The sequence below is a fragment of the Prunus dulcis genome, chromosome 4 (assembly GCF_902201215.1).
Source record: "Prunus dulcis chromosome 4, ALMONDv2, whole genome shotgun sequence".
NCBI classification, from domain to species: domain Eukaryota; kingdom Viridiplantae; phylum Streptophyta; class Magnoliopsida; order Rosales; family Rosaceae; genus Prunus; species Prunus dulcis.
This window is the reverse complement of record NC_047653.1, coordinates 18,504,431-18,527,860: the sequence shown is the minus strand read 5'-3', so window position 1 is coordinate 18,527,860 and position 23,430 is coordinate 18,504,431. Positions and strand designations below refer to the sequence as shown.

Sequence of the window (23,430 nt, the reverse complement as noted above, 5' to 3'; positions counted from 1 at the left end):
GTCGTGGTATTTATGTTCACACGACGTCAATCGTAATACACCGTCGTGGTAAAACCATTATTTATATAACGTCGTGGTATTTATGTTCATACGACGCCAATAGTAATAAACCGTCGTGGTATTAACATTCACACGACGTAAAACAATACTGTCGTCTATATTAGATTCCAACCCTAGTTTCTTTTTCTTTATATTTTATCAAATAAGGGAAAAACAAAAACCATTGTTCAGAGAAATCAAACCTGCAATTAAACAAGCAAAATAAAAAAAAGACTATTATTTTAAAAACAACTTTGTCAATTTTCAGACGACGCTAGAACGACTGACGAACCGTCGTGGTCTACATATTTAACCCCGTAAATAAGAACTACCGTCGTCTTATTTAGTTGAGGTAGTTGTCTTCAAAGTTGGAAACTTTCCCTCTTTGTCTGTATATTTTATCAAACTTGGAAAGAAGTAAAATGATTTTGGCCAAAAAAAAGGTAAAAAGATTTTTCAAACAAAAAACGTATGAGCATGCAAAACAGTAACCAAAATAGTGAAAATGAAAGTTTACCTTTTGCGTGCAATGAAAGCAAGAGGAAGACGATCGATGTTTAAGTTCAGAGACGACAAAGAAGACGAGAGGAAGACGATGAGATACTCTGACAGTGCTCTGACAAGGAAAAAAGACGAAAAGTTTTCTCTGGGAGATTGAAATTTTTAATCGGGTTTGGAAACAGTGCATGTGTAAGTCGAAAAGTTGCTTATATATAAAACCATTGCAAAAAAGAAATACGGCGGTTACATATAACTACGTCGTTTTTAAATAACACGACGCAATATTTGTTATGCGCCGTGGAATCCTTTCATTTAACGTCGTTATGTTTAATATAACCGACGTGGATTTAAATAAAATAAGAATATAATAACAACGACTGTTTTTGTTTTACTGTCGTCGTTTTTAGTCGTCTTAAGTAATACTAAGACGACGTAATATATTTTTTGAGCGACGTTGATTTTTTAAACGTCGTTAGGTGTAATATAACCGTCGTTGAAAATTGTCTTTCTGATTGCAAATTTGCAAAGACGTTAGGTATAATTTTTGTAGATACACAAACGCACACACATCATCAACTTCAAAAAAATTGTCTCTCTGATTGCAAATCTGTGTCATCTGTTAAGATTATGATGTGGAACAGAATTCCATCTGTTAAGATTTCGTAACCCTTGGGTTCTCAGAAAAATCTGATTATGTCAGCGGTTTTCTATATAAACCGTCGTGGTTATTTCAATTCTTGTCATTAAGTAGATCTACCGACGTAGGATAAGAAAATCAAAGAAAAAAATTGTTAACAAAAATTCATATTAAGACGACAGTTTAAATTAAATGTACGACGTATGAAATGAATAAATACGACGTTAAATTTTATAGTACAATTTAAAGATAACGTCGTAGAACTATATGATAATGACGTCGATATATTTATATTGTACGTCGTTGTAAATTATTTTAATACGGCGATATTTTTTTATTTTAAAGACGTGGATTTGTTTGTAATTATACGGCGTCTTATACGAAAACCTCGTCGTGTTATTTTATGAGTAAAAACGGCGGTTTTTATTGAAATCGTCGTCTTTAATTTCTACGTCGGTCGATTCATAACTTCCGCCGTTCTTTGTTGGCTTTGATTTTACCCTGCGGAAATCTGTTTCAAATAGACGTCGGTTGTTTAATTAGGTACGTCGTTGTTTTTGAACAGCCATTTGAATCTCCAATTTTTTGTTGTCTAAGGTGGTATTACACGCCGGTGTTTTTAGAACCGTCGTCTTTTTATAAACCACGGCGGTTTTCACTTAGACCGTCGTTGTTTTCTGGTCGTCTTTTTCACTTTTTGTAGTAGTGCCTTCTCTCCTTGACTTGCAGGACCATGAAAAGAAATACAAGAAAAGCTCAAAGCTTGCTATTAAAATATTGAAAATTATTGAACCACAATCAATTTTTAGTCTTGATACTAAAAGTAATTAACCTTTTTTGACTCTGCTTTCTTTCAAAACCTTTGTTTGGCTCATGCATTATCAATATCATTATTACTCTTTACCAAAAAAAAATATTGATTATTTATTGCTGTTTTGGTGCCACTTTGTTCTTCGATACAATGCAAATTGTGAGTTTTAATATAGAGTAATGCTACATTTATCATATTTTTATCCCATATTTCTATTTTGGTGTAAAATAATTAATCTTTATTAGATTAATTGAATAGTTAAGAATTTTTTAATTACATTTAAATGTGTGGATACTAAATGTAGAGGCTCGGAATACTGCCAGACATTACGAATTGTTATTATGAAGAAGAGAAAAAAAATGTAACATTCATTCACCACACAACCTGAATGTGCATGTGGCATATTGTAATTTAGTGTGTAATATTAGAACAAATATGATCTTAATTACATGATAATTTATTTTAAATTTAGGTTTTCGTTGGAAGGAAGAAAAAAAAAAGGTTGAGTTTATGTCTAGAATATGTTAGTTGTATGGACATTCCTCTTAAGAACCTTGAATCGGAAAAGAAAAACTATCAGGAAATTGATTATTATTGTTGAAATTGAAGAAGATTTTGTGATTTAGCGTGTGTTCAGTTTTTCAGTATTTTTTATTCTTTTGTTCTCTTTGTCTCTTGACAATATTAATATCACTCATCTCATCATCTGAACTTTAAATATAAATTTGACATTTGTTTCGTTTTGTTTGAAAGGTGTTCTTGTCCAGTTTTTATGGTGTCTCTATAATACTAGAGATGTATATGAATCTTTTGGTTTTCTTGCTTTTGGAATTTTCTTTATAACTTTTCCTGGTGTCTAGTGCAATTTTCATCCACATATACCTCATCTTGTTTTTCTTAGATAACTGTCATTTTGTCAAATCAAGTACTCCATTACTGTATTTTTTTTCAGTCAATTTGGATTATGAATTATATAAAATAGCCATTGTCCGTTCTGTTGTATTTCTCTTCTTTTTTGACCTCTTCGAGCTTCCTTGTCCTAGAGGTTTCGTTTCGGTATAAATAAAAAAGTTTGGGAACTTCATCTATTGTTCCATCAAAAAGTGTCACGTGTAGGGCAGATGAATCCCTTTTTTAGGGCAATTTGGTCGTGTTATGATGTAAAACAATAATTAAAAATGAAAAAAATTAGAGAATTTGAAAGAAGAGAGCCCTTATAATTGTATATGTACCCTTTAATGACAATATTAATACAAGTAATTTACGAAGAAAAAAAAAAAGAAAAAAGAAATTCGGGATGAATTTGATGAACATTTTCATTTCCCCTGACATGATCGCATTAAATCAAATCTCAGCATGCAGAACTGAACTGAGAACCGCCAAAGACATTGGAGGGATCCCTTGTTGGTTTCTGAAAACATTGCTTGGATCAATAAGTGTTTTTGCTTTGACCAGTCTGTTGTAGTTGTTCAAGAAGTACTTCTCACCCCAATCCCTAGCAATCTCCACAGCATCCTTAGTTGTAACACTAGGGTCAATAAAACGCATCGTTCCGAGGTCAAGGTCAACGTAATTGATATAAGCAGCCCTTGGATCCCATGACACAAATTGTGTCATTGAATTGTATAATCTTCTTATCCAATCTATGTAGTCATCTTTTTTGTAATTGTCTTCTTCTTTCCACTCCACCAGGTACTGAATTGTAAAGAGATTGCCTTTTCTGTGAGGAAAAGCAATGGACTCGCTGCTCACATGGTGCATAATCCCACCATACGGGTCTAAGATGATGTACCCTTTGGGTTCCTCCTCAAGTATTTCTAGCGCAGCTTCTATTCCAGCTTGAGAAATCGGGGTTCTGACGTAGTCAGATTTGGCTTTGAAAAACCCTTTTTCTTGCAAATACCGATTTCTCAAGTCAGAAACTGGGCTGCCCTTACTTAGGCCGGAGAAGAACACAACGGACTCGATCCAACTCATTTCGGTACAATCATCTTGTGTAATACCCAAGTCAGGGAAAGCTTGATTTAGGATAGACATGGCAGTGCTTCTTGGGCCTAGATAAAACCCTTTAAATGTGGCTGATATTCCACTAGGGCTTGTGGCATTCTTGGCTTCTGGCAATCCAGCACCAACAAAACATGAAATGTAGAAGTCGTCTTCCAAGTAAGGTGAAACGTTTTGCCACTTATCTACTAGCTTTGCTACATGCCTTTTTTCGCCTGGTCTAGACACAACAAAGGCAGTTACAATTTGTGGCACTTTCAAGAGTTGGATTTTCCAAGAATAGACAACTCCCCAAACACCCCCACCACCTCCTCTAATAGCCCAAAACACATCATCTCCCATGCCTTCTCGGTCTAACAACCGTCCCTCCGCATCGACAAGAAGTGCGTCCACCACATTATCCGCCGCGAGCCCATACTTTCTTGACATTAGCCCGAACCCACCACCGGCAATATGGCCACCAACCCCCACAGTTGGGCATGACCCGGCTGAGAACCCATGAACAAGGCTTGCTTTAGCAATTGCATGGTACGTCTCACCCAGCGTTGCACCTCCTTCCACCCACGCCGTTTCAGTTTCCAAATCCACCGAAACCCGGTTCAAATTCATCATGTCGATGATCACAAACCGAGCTCCATCCTCGGCAACGGACGATGTGCCTTCATAGCTGTGTCCTCCACTCCGTACTCTAATTTCCAACGACCGTTGTCTAGAGCAAAATATAGAGTTTATTAGCTGCTCAAGGCTCTCGGGAAGTATGATGGCAATTGGCTTAGGAACTGTGGGATCAATAAAACGAAGATTTTGAATGGAAAAATTGAGCAACTTATAGTAATTATTAGCTGCAGAGTCATTTTCCGAGGCAGGGAATGCAGTGAAGTTGATGTCATGAAGAGTCAAACAACAAGTGAGTTGGTGTGTGGGGGATTCAGCTAAACAAGGAACGCAAAACCACATGAACATAAGGAACCCAGTAAATGGGTTTCTTAGTGAAATTGCCATATTTAATTCCTTGGTCAATTTCCAAAGCTGTTGTGCTCTATATGTATTTGAGCTGAAAGAAAACAAATGAGGTGTATTTTAATGGAGAAAGTTTGAGAATAATGTGATACCTTGAGGACAAACAGATGAAGAGATCAATGTAATTCTGGCCGGCAATTGATTAAAAATTTGGAAGTTGATCGAAGTGAAACTCCTCCACACACACACACACATATATATATATATATATATTTCATGGATGAATTCAAAATTCGAATTGCCATGCATGCATGGGAAGGGGACAAAACTAATTTTTGCATGAGATTAAATACAAAAGAAGTTAGGTTGGGGAGAGAGACAAAGAACTGCATATTTTTAGCATGAGACGTGCCGGCCAACCAAAGGGATCCAAAAGCCTGCCACCCACACGTTGGCTCTTTCGCTTTTTTCCTTTTTTTATATTATTTAAATATATCTTAGTATATATATATATATATATATATATATATATATATATATATATATATATATACACATGCTTACCTTTGTATATATTTGTAGAATAGGGCCTTTTTAAATTAAAACGTCTTTTGAGAGTTTGAGGAGTGTTATGAAATTATTGTAAGCGTACACGGTATAATTTGCACAAATAATATATAAAGATAAATAAAGTGTCGTTTTTATAAAGAATATAATTTTTTAAAAATACCAATTATGATTAATTTAGAAGTTTATTTGAACAATTGATTAATAAAAGTGATTGATTGATTAAACTAAATTTAAACAAATATGAAAAATAGCAATTTAATTAATGGTGAAAAATTAAGTTGATAATACACTATAGAGCATCCAATTTCACAACCAATTTCACTTAATTCTTATTGCCAATTAACCCTAATTATTACCCATGCTAACAGTTGGTTTCTCGTATTTCATTCAATATCCCCTCTCAGGTTCAATCAAAAGTACTCTTAATTAACAACTCATTCTCTCTCAAGCAACTGATTTAGAAAATCAAGAACCCATTAAGTTCTATGAGAACTTGCAAGAAAACTGCATGAGTCATGTTAGTCCCTCTCGAGCACTCATTCAAGACATGGTATTTGTTACGAGAAGCAAACACCAAACATCTTCTCTCAGTCTCCACTTGGATCATCAAATCAATTAAATATTGGCAAGATATTCAAAGCATTAAGAACAATAACAAATACTCAACATGGAATAGTAATAAGAAATTAATATAACTATAAAAATTAAGTATTCATGGTTAGGCTACTTCGTCGCCCTAGGAAAATTAGTTCATGACAAGAGAAGATAAACAAATAATTGTTGTCATAAAACCGATTTGGCCAATGGATTCTCCACAGAAACACCTTCATAAGCGAGCAACTCTTGGGTCTCTCTCCAAGATATATTTGTGGGTGCGTATTGAAATATGGTGAAAAATTATATGGTATGTGGTCCTCTTGGAGAAATCTTAGAGTGGCCTTATATAGTGTAAAACAACTAAACCCTACTCTAAAAAGGTATGGAAAAACTCTCTTAAAGCAAAACAAAATCCTAAACAATTAATCAAACAAACTAGGAAAGAATCCTTCTTTGACTTGGAAACACGTCAGCTATTTGCACGCACATTTTCGGGTTGTTCCACTTCCTATAAAATTTTGAAAAAAATATCAAAAACGTAACTTGATCTTGTAGCTTTCTAAGCATATATCACACGACACTAGAACAAATGGGAAAGTTTTTAACTCTTCAATCTTCCAAAGCAGTGTAGTTCTGACGAGATTTCACTTAGGCTGTCTTGACTTGCAAGTATGGAGCATTTGGCTCAGTAGACAATTATGAAACTTTGATAGAATGATCCTCAATGTCTAGTTTTCTTCTCCAATTGGCCTTGCACTAAAATTCATTCGAAAAGTCAATTTTTAGTCAAAATCCTTCCAAAAGCGCAAAATAACTGAAAATAAGGAAAGTAAGTTAATAATGCACTTTTTAATTAACTTTCCCTACAAAAACCAAATATAAGAGGTATAAAAATATAGAAAATAATGCACTTATCAAACTATCTCAAACCTATCTGTTGCTAGTCCTCGAGCAAAATTAGAAACAGAAACAAAAACAAAACGAAAAGCAAACTAACCCACTTTCCCAGGTAAACTCAATGGCACTTAGCATGTGCCACAAGTCGTTAAACCTTTAAGTATCCCTAGTAGGAGGAGTTGTATCTCATAAGGGTTTACTAGTTACGATACTCACAAATACTTTACTACAAAACAAAGTCGTTAAAGACACCACTTTAAACAAGCTCATAAAAATCAATGCAAGCCAATCACACTTGCATCACTAAAGCTATGCCACTTTGAGTAAATTGCATCATGGTGTAACGTGTAGTACCAAAACCCATAACATCAAAGCGTAAAAACGACCACACTTGAACGCCATGGAATTATTTCACATTAATCCTCACTGGATATCACTTTATAATTCTCTCGGAATCCTAAGCTTACACTCAAATGTCACTTATGTGTATGAAGTTATATACACTATAATTGTCAACTACCTAATAAAAAAATAAAAAAATTATATACACTATAGTATTGAGTTAGAGAAAAAAAAAAACTAAGATACTTGAATCTACCATTTAATAGAAATTCCAAAAGAAAACAGGGATAAGAATTTCAAGTTTCTTTTTGCTGCTCTAAATGGATCAGCAAGGTATTGCATGAACTCAAAATTTAATATATTCAGTTTTACACAAGTTCAGATCGAGTTCAATAAAACAAGAGCATATGCAGAGTATGATCCTTCATCTCAAATTATCTAGAATATGATCTGAGTACCTTGAAAGCAACTGAGAAATCCATGACCAATCCTCATCACCATCAGCATCAACGTTATTAGATGATTCTGAATGCTTTGACCGAGCAGATTCACCTTAAGAACAGGAAACATATTAGGACAAGCAATAAATGTACACATGCAGTATGAAGTTGATGAAAGTGAAAATAGCACAAACTAGGACAGTCAATTAGACTAAGGTAGCCCAAATTTATATGATAAAGCTGGAAGGATTTTGGGCTGACTTTTTAGGCCAGATTTGAAATTCAGGCTGATCTTGGTCTACCCTCATATCAATCAAAACATGGCCCAATCTGCTTTGGTTTCTATGCCTGTAATTTTGACCACTGTAACAAATACCTGCCCCTGAAAGTGAAGTTACCTTGAAGGCTGTAATCAAATCACAAATTGTCTAAATTTTGTTAATAATATGCGCTTATAACTTTGTATGAAAGATCAAGTCCAACAACATGACCTGTTTGGTTGCGACCAACTTCTCCTCCCTGGATGCATTGTAGCAAAAGCATAATCTTGTTTATAATCTTTTAAACCCCATGAAGTAGAGAGGCTGTTGTCCTCATCCACCAGGTCACGTTTGAATTCAAGGAGTGCTTGCCTAGTTTTGGGGATGATTTTATTTTCTCTTTGTTTAAAAAAATAATATTTTAATTCATTTATAAAATAAAAAAAATAAAAATATGGGACTCATAGTACCACGTAGACAACTAACGGAGAGATTTAACGAAAACCTTAACGGCATAATCACATTGTAACGAATTTAAAAAACCGAGGTATCTAATTGTAAAAATTAAAAAGATAAAGACTAACATGTCTAATTGTAATCACATGATACTAAACTCTAATTAACCCAAATTAATATATATCATGCTATGTGCCCCATTAATTGGTGCATAAGCAACTTGAAATGTGACTGATAAGTTTGCGTGAAGATCATAATGGGACATGAGACATGAGACCAGGATACAAATCGTGGTGTTTTGGTCACATGACTGGCAGATTTGGTGTCATTTTTACTGCCTGTTTTCCGTTTTCATTTCATGTTTTTTGGAAAATAACTGTTCGGTGGAACCTTTTTGTTTTCCCTATAAATATTTTCCAAAAACAAATCCAATTCATGAACAAATGCTGAAAACGATATTATGTTGTTTTCATTTTCAACGTTTTCGTTTTCAGTCCATACGATAATTCATTTTTTTCATCTCTCTTTCTCCAATCAACATTGATTCTTGTCTTTGAAATTCTCCATAGCTATTCTTCTTCTTCTAAAATCTCTGAGATCTTGATTTACTTTTCAAACACCAGACCCAAAAAAAAATAAAAAATCAACTGAGGAGCACCACTGTGGAAACCCATCTCCCCCGATCTAGACCCATCGTCTAGTTTGCCACACTGGCACCTTCAAAGCACGATCACCACCAAAGCAGTCGAACCATAACTGCCACAAACCCAATCGAACCACTATCACCACCCAATCGAACCACCACCAACCATTAACAAATGAAAACAGAGAGAGGATGGGTATGAAGAGAGAAGAAGAAGAGGAAGAATCAGAGAGAGGAAGAAGAAAATAAAAAATAAGAGAGGAAGAAGAAGAAAAGAAAAAAATTGAGGGGGGAAGAAGAAGAGAGAGAATCATATAGAGGAAGAAGAAGAGAAGAGAGGGGAGAAAAAGGAAGAAAGAAAGAAAAAAGAAACGGTCTGGGAAGGAATAGAAGAAGAAAATAGGAAAAGAGAAAGAAAAAGAGAAAAAAGAAGGGCACGGGCTGGGAAGGAAGGAAAGGAAGAAAGAGAAAGAAAGAGAAAAAAAAAATGAGATAAGATAGTTTGTTTTTAAAAAAAAAACATTACAATTTTTTATTTGTTAAATTATACATTTTTTTTAATTGTTTATAAATTTTTGTCTTTGAAAAATAGCAGATTTTTTTTTAAAAAAAACTGAAATTAGCAAAAATACACTTAAAAATAACTCACATATTATTATTTTCAAATTGTACTACCAGACACGTTTTCATTGTTTTTGTTTTCTGAAGATGTTTTCTCATTAATCTATCAAACACATTTTCATTTACTGAAAATGCAAATTGGTTTTCTTGCTTTCATTCTCTGAAAATATTCTCAGAAAATACTCTCCGAAAACATTACCAGACGGGCCCTAAGAGTTCACTGATACTTGCCTTCACTTAATCATGTTTGATACCTACGTAGGTGCCAAATTTTCATGAAATATTTGTGTTGGATGAGGGCAAGGTGTTTAATAAAACGCCTTAAAGAAGACTAAAGCAGGACAATGGGGGAAACTTCTACTCCTCTACTTATGTTATTCTTCTTGTTCTATGGACTCACTCTTCTCATTTTTCTCATTGTGTCATGCAATATAGGAATTAGGTAGAAGATGTAGAGTTTATGCTATCTAATTTGTGCATTGATATGTTTATATGATGTGTTTTTTAACATTTAAGAATTGAGAGAGATTATCCAATAAATATTTAAGTTAAAGATTTGTTACATACTTATAATTTCGACCGCTGGATTGCATCTAAGAGATTACCAACACATTTAATGAATGTCATCCAACGCTCGAGATTAAAAGTATGTAACCAATTCTTAACATAAAATACTTATTAAAAAATCTCCTTAAAAATTGATTGATCTTAATAATATGTTTTCTTGCCCATAGCAAATTATTTTTTTTTTCATCCTAAATCCGCCACTGGAGAGACATGCAAGTTTCACTCTTCACTCTACTACCCAAAAAAAGAAAAATAAAAAAGAAAACTGTAAAAATAATCGGGTTTTTGGCTGGGCTTTTTAAGAACACCCTTTGCAGCAGTCCATTGAGGACTGGGCTGGGCTACTTTTGCGAGCACAATATTCTCCATGCCAGGTCCAATAGATACCAACCTTTCCTTTTCCTCTGGTTCTTGTCGTCTCCATCGACCAAGAGTGCCCTATCAAGCTATCAGCCTCTCGCCCGAGTTCATGGAAGCCAGAGTGTAGGCTCAACTAGGTCAAGCAGGAGGAAGGCTGTGGTTCTGTGAACGTGAGTTAATTAATAGAGCGAAAAAAAAAAAAAAATGAAGTTTCATATTCCTCAGGTACTCCTATTCATTCTGTTTTTCTTCACAAAAATCGTCGCAAATTGTCATTTAATACATTTCAGGGTACATCTTCTTCAACAACCGCATCCAATTCCACTTCCACTTCCACTCAAACCCATCAACCACTAAGCACACCCGCCGCCATGGTTTCTTCCCTCCGGACCCACCGCCATGCCAACTATCCTCCTCCGTGGTTTAGGTTCTTCTCTTCATCTCTCTCTCTCTCTCTCTACTTTTCAGTTGATTTGAATTGCTGCTCTATGCATTTATAATTAATTATCTTTACTATTGCATTCAATTTGTAATTGCTGCTGTTCTGTGGACTTGGGTTGTTTTGTTTTCATATTTGCAGTGTTGCTCCTATGATGGAATGGACTGATAATCACTACGCCAGGCTCATTTCAAAGAACGCATGGCTCTACACTGAGATGCTTGCTGCTGAAACAATTGTCTATCAAAAGGACAATCTGGTAAGCCATATTTATATATTCTCTTTCTCTAACTGCATTTTCTGGTTAAGTTCAACTGGGGGGGTAGGACCAGCAGGCTTATTGCTTTATGTACTGTGTATGTATGGCGGATCCATTGAGGGACGAGTGCAGGCACTTGCCCTCAATCCATATGGGATCCACCCATGAAATTGCCCAGCTGCTTTGTTGATTTTTTGGAGCATTGGGTCAAAGCCTACTCGACTAAATGCCCCAAAGAGGAGGCTGAGATAGGGGTAAACCTAACAGATTACATCCACATATTCAAGTATTGGCATATTACTGTCCACATATTCGACTATTAACACGTTGCACTCTTGCTAGCAAGAGATTATGGCTCCATTGCTTAGGTGTTAATGAGTTTGTTTGGCATATTGGTGTGTTTAGTTTTATGCAATTTGGTTGTATAAAAGCTTTTATCCAAGACTAATATCATTATGAATGAGATACTGTATCTAGTTTTAGCTAAAGAAAAACAACACTGAAATTGTTGGTGCTAATAGATTAAGTTTAGTTTTTTTAGTTTTAGTATCAACAGCTTATGTAAAAAAAAATAGTTGGAAACTTGATCAACATTTTGTCTCGCCCCCGGAAAGAATAATTCCTTTATCCGCCACATAGTAGGCTTCTCTTTTTACTGTTTGCTCTATGTTTCCCTAGGAAGATACACTGCTAGAATTGCATTTGTTAGCCGTAAGTGAGACCAGACTTCATTTTGTATAAAACTAGAAAGAATTGTTAAGTGTCACCTCAGAATCCAAAAGCTTTCAAATAGTTTCAACCAAGAAAATAATTAGGTGGAAAATGTGAATTTGGGTTCATTAGGCCCATTAGGCTTCTTTTTATTGATCGTCATTCAACAGAAGGAAAAGTTTGAAAAATATCTTCCATGTGTTTAGCTGAAATATCTTAAGCTAATCCCGTAAAAAATTTCAAACCACTTGGGTACTGACGCTGGGATAGGAAGAAAAGAGAGACAGAGTAAGCCAGGAGGCTAGGAAGGGTACTCTTAATTAGTGAGCCTACCACCACCTTAGCTAGGTAATTATGGTTGGAATTTTTTTGATTGTGGAGCTTTCAAATTTCCAACAATTTCTGACAAACTAGAGAAACCTTGTGAGTTTCAAAGTTCTGAATTGGAGGCTAGTGGGGCTAAATGTCCCAAGTAGAATTCTTAAGATGTTTTTTGTAGTTGTCTTTTCATGAGGATTGATGTTGAGTGGCTTGGGTGGTAATGCATACACTATGATGGAACTGTTTGGATTTTCAAATTTAATGCTTTTGTCTCTTGCGAACACATATCACAAAAGGATGTATTCCTTTGTATTTCTATCTTCTTCAATTTAGTAAATGTTTTATTTTCTGAATGTAGCATGCTGGAATGTGGATTAAAATTCTGTTCGTTCTTGATTTATTTAAATTTCTGTACTGCCGTTAACAGTTACTGTCATTATTTAAATCTTTTTTGCATCTGATTAGTTGGGATTTAGACAACTGATAGCGTGACTTTTTATCAGGACAGATTCTTGGAATATTCTCCAGAACAACATCCTATTGTTCTTCAAATTGGCGGGAATAATTTGGAAAACTTGGCCAAAGCGACGGAGCTTGCTGAACCTTACAAATATGATGAGATCAATTTTAAGTTTGTGCACTTACTTACCTAAATTTTCTTCACTTTTATTTATTTTTCTTGACCCCTAATGTGACCTTCTATGTTTTACCAGTTGCGGATGTCCGAGTCCAAGAGTAGCTGGACATGGGTGCTTTGGTGCTCGCCTTATGCTTGATCCAAAGGTTTGATAACATTTCTCATTTTATTGGTATTTGCAACAAATATACATGATTGTTTTCTATATAGCGTGTTCTGATAAAGACATCTGGTCTTTACAAGAAAAGTTTGTTGCTGAGGCTATGACAGTGATTGCTGCACACACAGATGCCCCTGTCAGTGTTAAGTGTCGAATTGGTGTTGATGATCATGATTCGTATAATGAGCTCTGTAAGGTCCTTCTGTCTAAGTACCTTGTCTATATGGTCAACAAACTAGTCAGTCTTTCTCATGATAGAAAAGAAAAAGGCATTGGAAGAGCCAGTGAATGATAAACTATAGAAAAATAGTTTTTTTTGTTTTTTTGTTTTTGTTTTGTTTTTGTTTTTTTGTTTTTTTGTTTTTGCATTTTACATATATTATGCTTTAATTTTGCATTCCATGATTGAATATACCTTTCAAAATATTGTCATTGTTTGTTGCTTTTATGATTGTGCTGTTATGCCATGGAAATGTAAAGGCATTCGGTTCTACAAAATCTGAGTTTTTCGAAAATGAAATTAAAAAGAATAGGTCCAAGAACAAAAGGAGGCCATGGTTTACAATACAAAGTTTCAGCCGTCGGATAAAAGAATATTAAACAAAAATTTAACAGTCAAATGTAGTGCAGGTTGATGGATGGTTAGCTAACTGACAAGAGATTACAAAAAATAAGAGTGATAAGGTAAATGCAAGAGCTTTTTAGATTTTCTATATAGGGAAAAACATTTTATTACTATTTTGGAGCAGTCTCATAACCAGAAGTGGACAGAAAATGTAGCTTTGTGGTACTAAAAGTTAACAGCAACCACATATTGCAATATTTTGTTGCGTACACGCTTTCTACACTTTTTTTTTACATGCCTTTTGAATGATAAATTGTAGAACATTATTTATTGGTTTAATGCTTATTGTTGAGTAAATCTAATTCCATACTGTTGCTTATTTGAATTTTGAAAGGACTGTAACTATGGTTATGTTAGTTTCTGGAGTTGCATCCTCATTTTATTGTGCCACCACCTGTCTGCTTTTCAGGTGACTTTATTTACAAGGTTTCTTCTCAATCACCAACTAGGCATTTCATAATTCATTCACAAAAGGCACTACTGAATGGAATTAGCCCAGCTGAAAATCGAAGTATTCCACCTCTTAAGTATGTATTGTCTGATTTCATATTTTGTCGACTTATATTTAAATCAGCTGACCTATGTTTATTAGCGAAATTTTTTTTTATTGTATGCTTATCTCAAAATGCTATCTTGAAAATGCTTAGATATTTGTAAACATATGTAGATCACATACACAGCTAAGGTGCTGCTTCTGATTATTGACCACATTTTACTTTCTTTGCAGATACGAGTACTTTTATGGCCTCTTGCGTGACTTTCAGACTTAAGATTTACAATAAATGGGGGCATAAACACCGTTGATGAGGTGAACCTTGTTGAGTGAACTGTTATTTTGTCCTTCAGAGGATATCATTTTTTCTAGCTACGTTTTTGTTCAATTCTTTGTTGTATTTTTTCTTTTATCTTTTCTATGAAAATTTCCCGTAGTCCATTGGTACATCAGTTGGAACTTCGATTATTGTGTCTGTGCTAACATTTCCTTATTGTTAGGAAAGGTTATTCCAAAATTGTACTTTTTTCTGAACCCTTTCTGTCATTATAATTAGTCAATACAGCTTATTTGCTGAATTTAAAAGTTACTGTCTTGATACTTGTATATGACAATTTTGTGCATGTTTTAATTTTATGATTATATATGAACTGAATAGTTGTTTAACATCTCATCCTGGTTTCCAACATGACTTGGGAATACATGGTGGTATTGATACAACAAAGCTGTAGGTTGTCCTTTAATTGATACAGATACTTTATGTTGATTCCATTCACCTATTTCTCATGCCCCTTTCCTTCCTCCCTCAGATTTTAGGTCAATGCAGCTAGAAGGGCAGGAGCTCATGGTGTAATGGTTGGACGTGTTGCATTTCAAAAGTATGTAACATTCATGTTGTTGCAAGAACCTTTATAGTTGGTTATATGTATCAAGTCTCAATCTTATCCTCTCTGATGATTATTCTGTATCTGCTTCTGTTTCATTTTTGTGTCTGGGTGCACATGTAAGTCTAGCTCTTCAAATGAAACTAGAATTCTTTCAATATAGTTTTTATCAAAGAACAAAAAATTGGAAGAACCAAATGCATTTAGTGTGTGCAAACAAGGGATTATTATTTTTTGGGTCAGACTGCAAACAAAGGTCAAGTAGACAGGGTACAACTTTAAGGAATGAAATTTGAATACGGAGTGTCAACAGGTGGGGAGAACGAAACCTCTTCAGATAAGCTTTTCTGCTTGAAGAGTGTTGTCCAAGATAAGCAGACATTTTTCCACAGTGTATCAAAGCTCATAACTTCTTGCATCACATGTAAGTCTGTACACTACCTTAGAACCAAATGCGGGTCTTGCATGTGCCAAAGGGGAAAATAACTGGAAAACAAAAGGTCAAAACATGTATAAGACTAACTAACAACTAGCTCTAACTTTAATTTCTGTGAGTTTGGGTATTCTATTTAAATTTAATTTCTAAATATTTAGATTTCTGACAATCCTCTCTCATGTAATGCTACTACTTTGTGACTGAAAAGTTGACTGACAACCGTTGTACATTTTCCACAGACCCTGGCATACTTTGGGACATGTTGATACTGCCATTTATGGTGCACCAAGCAGTGGTGCAACACGGCGTCAGGTTCAGTTGCAAACTTGGCTGTGAAATGGTGCATCTGCTCAATTTCTGTTCGTTTTTTGTTTTACCTACAGCTCATATTTTCGTTCCTTTTCTTTTCTCCACTTTTAGATACTTGAGAAGTTTTAAGTGTATGGTGATTCTGCCGTGGGCAAATTTGGATGCAAACCAACAGTTCGAGATGTGGCAAGGGTGGGTACACTATCATCCTCATGATATTATATTGCAGTCTGGAAAATTTGCCACGTACCCTTATATATTACAAGTCATAGAAGAATGGATAGAGTATGCCAAGAACAGTTTTTCTGCAAACTCTAAAACGTGGAGCTCACAATATTATGATATCAGTTGCCATATCTTCATGAGTCATAAATGACTTCTTTCTATAAAAAAACAGAAAGACAAAAATTAGGAGTCTGTCAACTGATTTTTTGTTGACGTCATTTTGCATACCATGGGTCTCTTTTCATGTGTCTGAATATCTCACCCCACCTCTGAAGGCTATGTTGCTTTTTGATCCTGTCATACCGGAAGGCACTATGGATTATGTATTTTGAGATGTGTTGGTCATCTGACTCATTCTAACAGTATTGTTCAATGCTAGTTGTTACCTTATGGGTCTACTCTGGGATATGTGACTGTATATTTTTAGCGATGCAAATCAGTTATTATGAAAATAGATCCAAATACTTTTTCAGTATTCGTGAAATGACAAGTTATCCTGGTGTCTCTATCATTCCATCTTTCACCACTTTTTTTTTTTTGGGTTCACTGGGGTACAATATCTTAAGCCAGTCTCTTAGAGACCTCAGTGTACTCCTACCATAGTTTCTTTTGTTCTGCTGCAGCCTTTGCTTGGTCTCTTCCATTCAGAACCTGGGAATGGTGTGTGGAAGCGCAAAGCTGATGCTGCATTCCTGCATTGCACGGTATTTTTATCATAATTTTGCACCTATATAGTTCCATTCTTAGGATTTAATCTATTGTCAAAATTTAAAGGAAGTTTCCCAAACACAGGACCTTGAAAGTTCTAATCACCAGAAAAAAAGAACCCAGTATTCATTAACATAATTTGCTTTCATGTTGCACCCCATGTAAACTATGAACCATGTTCATTAGTTCTGGTCAAGTCAGCAATTCCACCTTCATGCCTAAATGTTTATGAATCATGCATCTCAGCTTGAAAAGTTTTTAAAGTTCATGTGAATCAAAGAAACAGCACATAATAATCAATAATAATGGAGACGATTGTAGGTTGGAGATTGCTGTTTGGAGACTGCAATCTCCAAACTTTATGTTTTTAATAGCAGTCTCCTTTATGTTTTTAAAAACAATCTCCAAACGTGATGTTTTAAAAAGCAATCTCCAAACTTGATCATGTTGCCGCCGTGGTATGTAGGTTGTACTCAATAATTCAATAAAAGTGGACCACATATGAAATGTCATCAAGTATATAAAATGTCATCAAGTATAGAATATATTGATTTTACCTAACAAGATCAATATTGGTTTTTTTTTGTTGACATTTATCAACATGTCAATTGTAATGAAGTATAAAAGCTGCATCATTTTGGTGGATGCAGTTTTTATCTTTTTAAAATCCTATTTTCCCGTTTGGAAAGGAGCTGCATAGAGAACAATCTTTTTACAGCAAGCATGACACACATAAAGAAGGTTCTGAGATGAAAGTATAATACAGTATTTCCACAAAAAGTTTAGTTATCTTGATTGCACCTCAATGACATTTATTACCACCATTCATTCTCTTTTGGTAGCTTTTTTTTAGATCTTCCAGGACTTCTCGTACTCTCTCTTTTCGAAGTTGCTTAAGTTTCTGACGCAGCTCTTCAACCTTGCAGACTATGAAATCATTTTTTGAGGAAACGCTTGTGGCAATTCCTGACCATGTTCTGGATTCACCTATTGGGGAGCCATCATCAGGAGGTGAAGATCCTTTTGCCAATATTCATACTATGCTGCCTCCACCGTACGAATCAAGGAAGCCGTACGAATCAAGGAAGCCGTACGAATCAAGGAAGCACGAACTACTATATGCCTTGTCCGTGTCTGTTCAAAATATATACTTTAGGTGGCAATATCCCTTTTCAAGTTGAAGCATATTCTTTACATTTTTGGAATGCAACCTGATTGATCCCATGTAACAATATGTATCAGAATTTAGTTTTTGTGAAGCAGTCATCAGTCCATCTTAAAACTCTTATGGATGTTGATTGGCAATTTGCTTTTGGGTACTGCATGTCCTCGATAATGAGAACCTCTTAACTTCATCAGTCCATCAGTCATCAGTCTGCTTAACTGCAGTGGCACGCTCGCACACTAAAGAAAGTTGACTTGCTGACCAGTCAATGGTTTTCAAGACAATAGGGAACTTTACCCTATCATCACAGGAACAAACACAAAACGGGTGAACAGAAAGTAGCTAATGAGGTGCTTTTATTTTCTGATTATGTAGGAATCAGTTTCGAAGAGGCGCTGAGTTTAATGATTATGTGGCAATCATTTTTTGATTATGCGTAAAATCAATACTAACAACATTTTTAACAAAAGATTTATCAAATGCCAAACTGCTTTCTCTCACAGCTGATTTCTCTCACAGCAAATTTGACAGTGATTATTTTTACAGCATAGCAATGCCAAACTGGCCCTTAGTTTGACAAATTGTTTGTATTGTATGTCGGCAATTTAAATTAATTAAGAGGACAAATTTGAAAATGATATATAGAGAATCAAATCAAAGTGATGAGACGAATGAACTTGACAGGCAAAAAAGGCCTTTGCTCAAGTTCAAGTTTTGTCGCATTCTCGATATAGATCCTTACACTTCAAGTTATGCAGTAATTAATGCTATTAGGACTGGGTATGAGAAATGGTAGATTGAGTATAAGAACACTGAACACATATATTAGGAGTGGGCACGGAATCAAAAAGATTTTTAGTTTGATTTGGTCCAATCCGATTCTGGCGCAAATTGACATAGACGACTAATCAACTTGGACTTACACGGTTCACTTCACATGGTTGCATTTTACAACAGTATCAAATATTTTGCCGATGGCCACACTCATCAAATATATTTTTGGAAAATAGCTTAAGATGCCACGAATTTCATAATTTTAACTAAAAATACCCCCCCTTCCCAATTTTTTTTTTTCCAACTATAACCTATAAATATAAAATTATTGTCCACTTATTGCTGAGTTTTCACAAGTTCAGAAATTTTGTTCTCTCTTAGCTCACTCAACTCTCTCTCTCTCTCTGGCACAGCTCTCTTTCTCTTTGGTATTTTTCTATCGCAGCTCTCTATGTCTCTCTTGGCTCTCTCTGTCTTGGCTCTCTCTCTCTCTCTCTCTAGGGCAACTCTCTGTCTCTCTCTTTGCTCTCTTTCTCATAGCGCAGCTCTTTCTCTCTCTAGCTTCGTTATGTCTCTTTCTCCCCCTATTCGGTCTCTTGCTCTCTGTTTGGAATCGCGAACCCCTCCCTTTAGGTATGTCTTCTGAATAGCTGCTTGCAACCTTGAAGCTCTAGTGGATTGCCAACCTCGAAAAGGTAGTGTTGATGGTTATTTTCTTAATATCAGTGGGATTATGTGAAATGGGTTATATTTTGATTGTTTGGGTTTGTGTTAAATTCGTTTTGGCTTTAATTGCTTTGGGTTAGGTTTTGTTGAATATTCATGCTCATTCATCTGGGTTTGTACCAATTGCATTTAGATTGGTCTGGATATGTGAATCTTGAAACTTGGGATTTTCCATTTGATGTAGTAGATCTGTATAGTGTGATTCTGATGTGTTACTAGTGTACTGTGGTTGTGTTCCTCTTATTTTACAGTCGTATTGCTGTTATATTGCTATTATAGTGCCTCTATATTGCTCCATATTGCTGTTATATTGTGGTTATATTGCTATTGTATTGTATGTTTATTGTGGTTATATTATTGTGTTAATGAAATGTTGTTTTGTCATGGTCAGAAATGGAGACAATTGTTATTCTCGTGTGCTACAATGGAAAATGGGTCACCTCAAAGAAGATGTGCAAATACGAAGGGGGTGACTCAAAAGGCTTAATAGTTCCACGGACCATCAAATTTGCTGAACTGTTGGACCGTGTGCATCAGTTTGGTAATACAAACAGCAGGGAAGACAAGATTTGCTTAAAATTCTCAGTTTTGGTGGCCTCGAATGAGTGGAAGCACATAAAGATTGAGGACGATGATGATGTCAATTTTTTTATGAAGTACAATTCCGAGGTAACACCTTCAAAACTAGCTCCCTTACTCGTGAGTATAGAAGATAAAGGACTGACAAATGATGTAGTTCATAGTATGCATATCACAACAGATAGTAGTCGGATGGGTCATTCTTCAGTTGCCATTGTTGAAAGCAATGAAGTAACTTGGAATAATACAAATGTCACTGATTTGGGAGGTGAAGTAGGGACAGATTTTATGGATATGATTGATTTTAGCGAGGTGGAGGAGATGCATGGTGGGGATAATGGTACTGAAAGAAATGAAGTGTCAGTGTACTCTGCCCCTCCTAATTTGGGGTGCTTGAACACAGCTGCCCAGTTGCCAAAAATGCGTTTAGGAGGAGAATCTGAACCCACTCGTCAACATTATTGGAGTCAAATGGGTGAAAAAAAATCGGTATAATGCAGTCGGTGTAAAAGATGAAGAAGCATATTTGGACAGCGGGTTTTCACGAAGCGATTGGAATCCGAAAATTACAGTTGGGCAAATTTTCTCTAGTAAGAAAGCATTGTTGACGGAGTTACGGTTGACGGCATTAAGAGGCCACTTTGAATTTAAGGTGCAATTCTCTTGCACTAAGAGGTTGCTTGTGGTTTGTTGTCAACGTCCATGCCCATGGCGGGTCCGAGCATCGAGAATTGGAGAATACAACTTCATGATTGTGAGGTGTACAACTGTCCATGAATGTGATTTGAGGTTTGTAAGTGACAAGCATCGTCAAGCAACCGCAGCACTTGTAGCCACTTCACTTAAAAGGAAGTTGAAGGATTGTCGGACAATATACACACCAAGTGACATTATGAGAGATGTGAAACACAACTTTGGTTGCACCATCCATTATTCAAAAGCTTGGAAAGCAAGGGAGTTAGCTCTATTGTCCATTAGAGGATCAGCAGAGGAGGCATATTATATCCTTCCAGCTTATTGCTATGAATTGGAGCGTATGAATCCCGGCACAAAAACACACATCCAAACTGATGAGAACAATCACTTTGTGTATTTATTTATGGCGGTTGGCGCATGTATTAGAGGGTTCCGTTCTTCCATGCGCCCAGTGATAGCCGTGGATGCCACTCATTTAAAATCCAAGTACAAGGGTGTTATGTTTGTAGCAAATGCATTCGATGGTAATCGAAATATATATCCTCTTGCTTTTGGGATCGGGGATTTGGAGACGGATGCATCATGGCATTGGTTTTTCTCTAAACTTCATGAAGCCATTGGTGAGTGTCCCAATCTTGTTATTATTTCTGATCGCAATGTTAGCATAGAGAATGTGTGGAACAAAATTTTTCCAACTGCACAACATGGCATGTGCTTTTATCATATGAAGGGGAACATGAAACGCACTTTCAAGTTGAAAAAGCGTGATCACATACTTATGCACTTTGAGAAGGCTGCGAAATCTTATTCCATTGCTGAATTTGATTGTCATTTTCGCAAGATCAAGCGAAAGGAACATGTTGCTCAATATCTTGAAGAGGCAGGGTTACATAAGTGGTCTAGAGCTCACATGGATGGACGCCGCTACAATGTAATGACAACAAATATTGCGGAGTCAATCAACTCAGTCCTTAGGTTTGCAAGAATGCTGCCAGTGGTTTATTTGATAGGGGAAATTGTTAATCTCCTTGTGAAATGGTTCACCGAACGTCGTGAGTTGGCTTTGAATTGCACAACAACATTGTGCCCCAATTTTGGAGAGAAGAAGTTGAGGAACAGGTTGGAGGATGCTGCAAGGATGAATGTGGTTAAAGTTAATAATGCACAATATAATGTTTTGGACGGTGATATGGACGGCCTCGTAGATTTGACGAACAACAGTTGTAGTTGTAGAAAGTTTCAGCTTGAGCAGCTACCTTGCAAGCATGTAGTTGCAGTTTGCAGCTTCTTGAAAGTAAGTGTATATGCAAAGGCTTCTCGGTATTACACTCGGAAAACCTGGATGGATGCTTATTCGGATAGCATCTACCCGGTACAACCTCACGGAATGTGGGATACTCCTGAAGATGTTCGAAGTCGAGTTGTGCTGCCTCCCATGGCAAGGGTCATGCCAGGCAGACGAAAGAAGTTAAGAATTCCCTCGCAAGGAGAGGGCACCATTAGAAGAAAGTGCTCAAGGTGCGGTTCCGCAGGCCACAATAAAAGCACCTGTAAAAATAATATTCCATTGCGCAATGTATCTTAGACAATAAGATTTGTGTTGCTTTGGTAGGTCATGTGAACTCAACTTTTATTTGTGGTGGGTTTCGTGTTATGTTGAATGGGAATTCTTTTACATTTGCATTATTTGGGTTGCATTGCTACAGCATGCTGTATTGCTCACAGATTGCCATTATATTGACCTTTTATTGTACTGGTATTGCTTCCTGATTGCAATTATAATTTGAGTGCGAAATTAAAGGGACTGGAATGTAATTCCAAATGGATCCAAAACATTAAAGTTCTTAGAATTCCTATATTACACAGTTACTGTGATACTCCGACTATACCTTCTTTTTTTATTACAAATTCGGCCGATGCATAGGCCAGATGTGGGGCAAATACAAGGTGAAATGTCCTATGTGTTTGACTACATATACTTGTTGAAGGAGCATTACGAATGTCAACCTCAATAGATTGCTCATGTCTTGCCAAGAACACTCTTGAATTTATGCAATGTGCCCAAGCCAGTCCCAAAGCTGGACTCACCCGTCTACCTGATGTGTCCAGGGACTCCAAGTTTCCCAACCTCACCCCATTCACTCCATCATGTGGCCCAATAAAATCCACCACTTGGTTGGTGACAACCACCGCCAACCCAAACTTATTTGCTAAACCCTTCAATGTCCCGGATATGTTGAAGAACATTTCAGACCGCCGTTTCAAATCTGCCGGTGTTGTCTGATACTGTGATCGGAACAATGCAGCAATGGAATCAATGACAATGAGTTTCACAGGTAGGCGGGTGTGATCAATGGCAATAAATGCTTCTATGTCTCCAAGGACATGGATGAGTTCTTGAGCATCATGAACACCATGAACATATATGTCTTCCAATGGCTCCAACCTTATTAAGTTGGGGTATGATGCATGATAAAGGTTGCCTAGTTGTTGCAATCGACGAAATGGGAAGCTGAATTCTGTGAATATGTAGATGGAGGAGGCCCCTAGTCCGCCATGTGAGGGTGGGAGCTGAGCT

At 36.1% G+C, this 23,430-nt stretch overlaps 2 protein-coding genes and 1 pseudogene across 2 annotated transcripts; 2 read left to right on the top strand and 1 right to left on the bottom strand.

Annotated features, from left to right (window-relative positions):
* Nucleotides 1–3,332: 3,332 nt before the first annotated feature.
* Nucleotides 3,333–4,949, bottom strand: LOC117625559 (reticuline oxidase-like). Its single transcript, XM_034357098.1, has one exon. The coding sequence runs from the start codon at nucleotides 4,947–4,949 to the stop codon at nucleotides 3,333–3,335; it is 1,617 nt and encodes a 538-aa protein (XP_034212989.1).
* A 5,763-nt stretch (nucleotides 4,950–10,712) lies between these two features.
* On the top strand, nucleotides 10,713–18,167 carry LOC117625557 (annotated as a pseudogene).
* A 1,860-nt stretch (nucleotides 18,168–20,027) lies between these two features.
* On the top strand, nucleotides 20,028–22,622 carry LOC117625556. Its single transcript, XM_034357097.1, has 3 exons — nucleotides 20,028–20,496; nucleotides 20,657–22,370; nucleotides 22,559–22,622. Exons 1-3 carry the CDS (start codon nucleotides 20,028–20,030, stop codon nucleotides 22,620–22,622), a joined length of 2,247 nt encoding a protein of 748 aa, XP_034212988.1.
* Nucleotides 22,623–23,430: the final 808 nt, after the last annotated feature.

What these genes read in the sequence shown, in the direction of transcription:
- LOC117625559 (XM_034357098.1), bottom strand. Translation starts at nt 4,949, where the DNA reads ATGTGGTTTTGCGTTCCTTGTTTAGCTGAATCCCCCACACACCAACTC.
- LOC117625556 (XM_034357097.1), top strand. Translation starts at nt 20,028, where the DNA reads ATGTGCAAATACGAAGGGGGTGACTCAAAAGGCTTAATAGTTCCACGG. An exon ending in GATGCATGGTGGGGATAATG is followed by an intron (nt 20,497 to 20,656) that starts GTACTGAAAGAA and finishes GGTATAATGCAG; the next exon opens with TCGGTGTAAAAGATGAAGAA. An exon ending in ATTAGAAGAAAGTGCTCAAG is followed by an intron (nt 22,371 to 22,558) that starts GTGCGGTTCCGC and finishes GCATTGCTACAG; the next exon opens with CATGCTGTATTGCTCACAGA.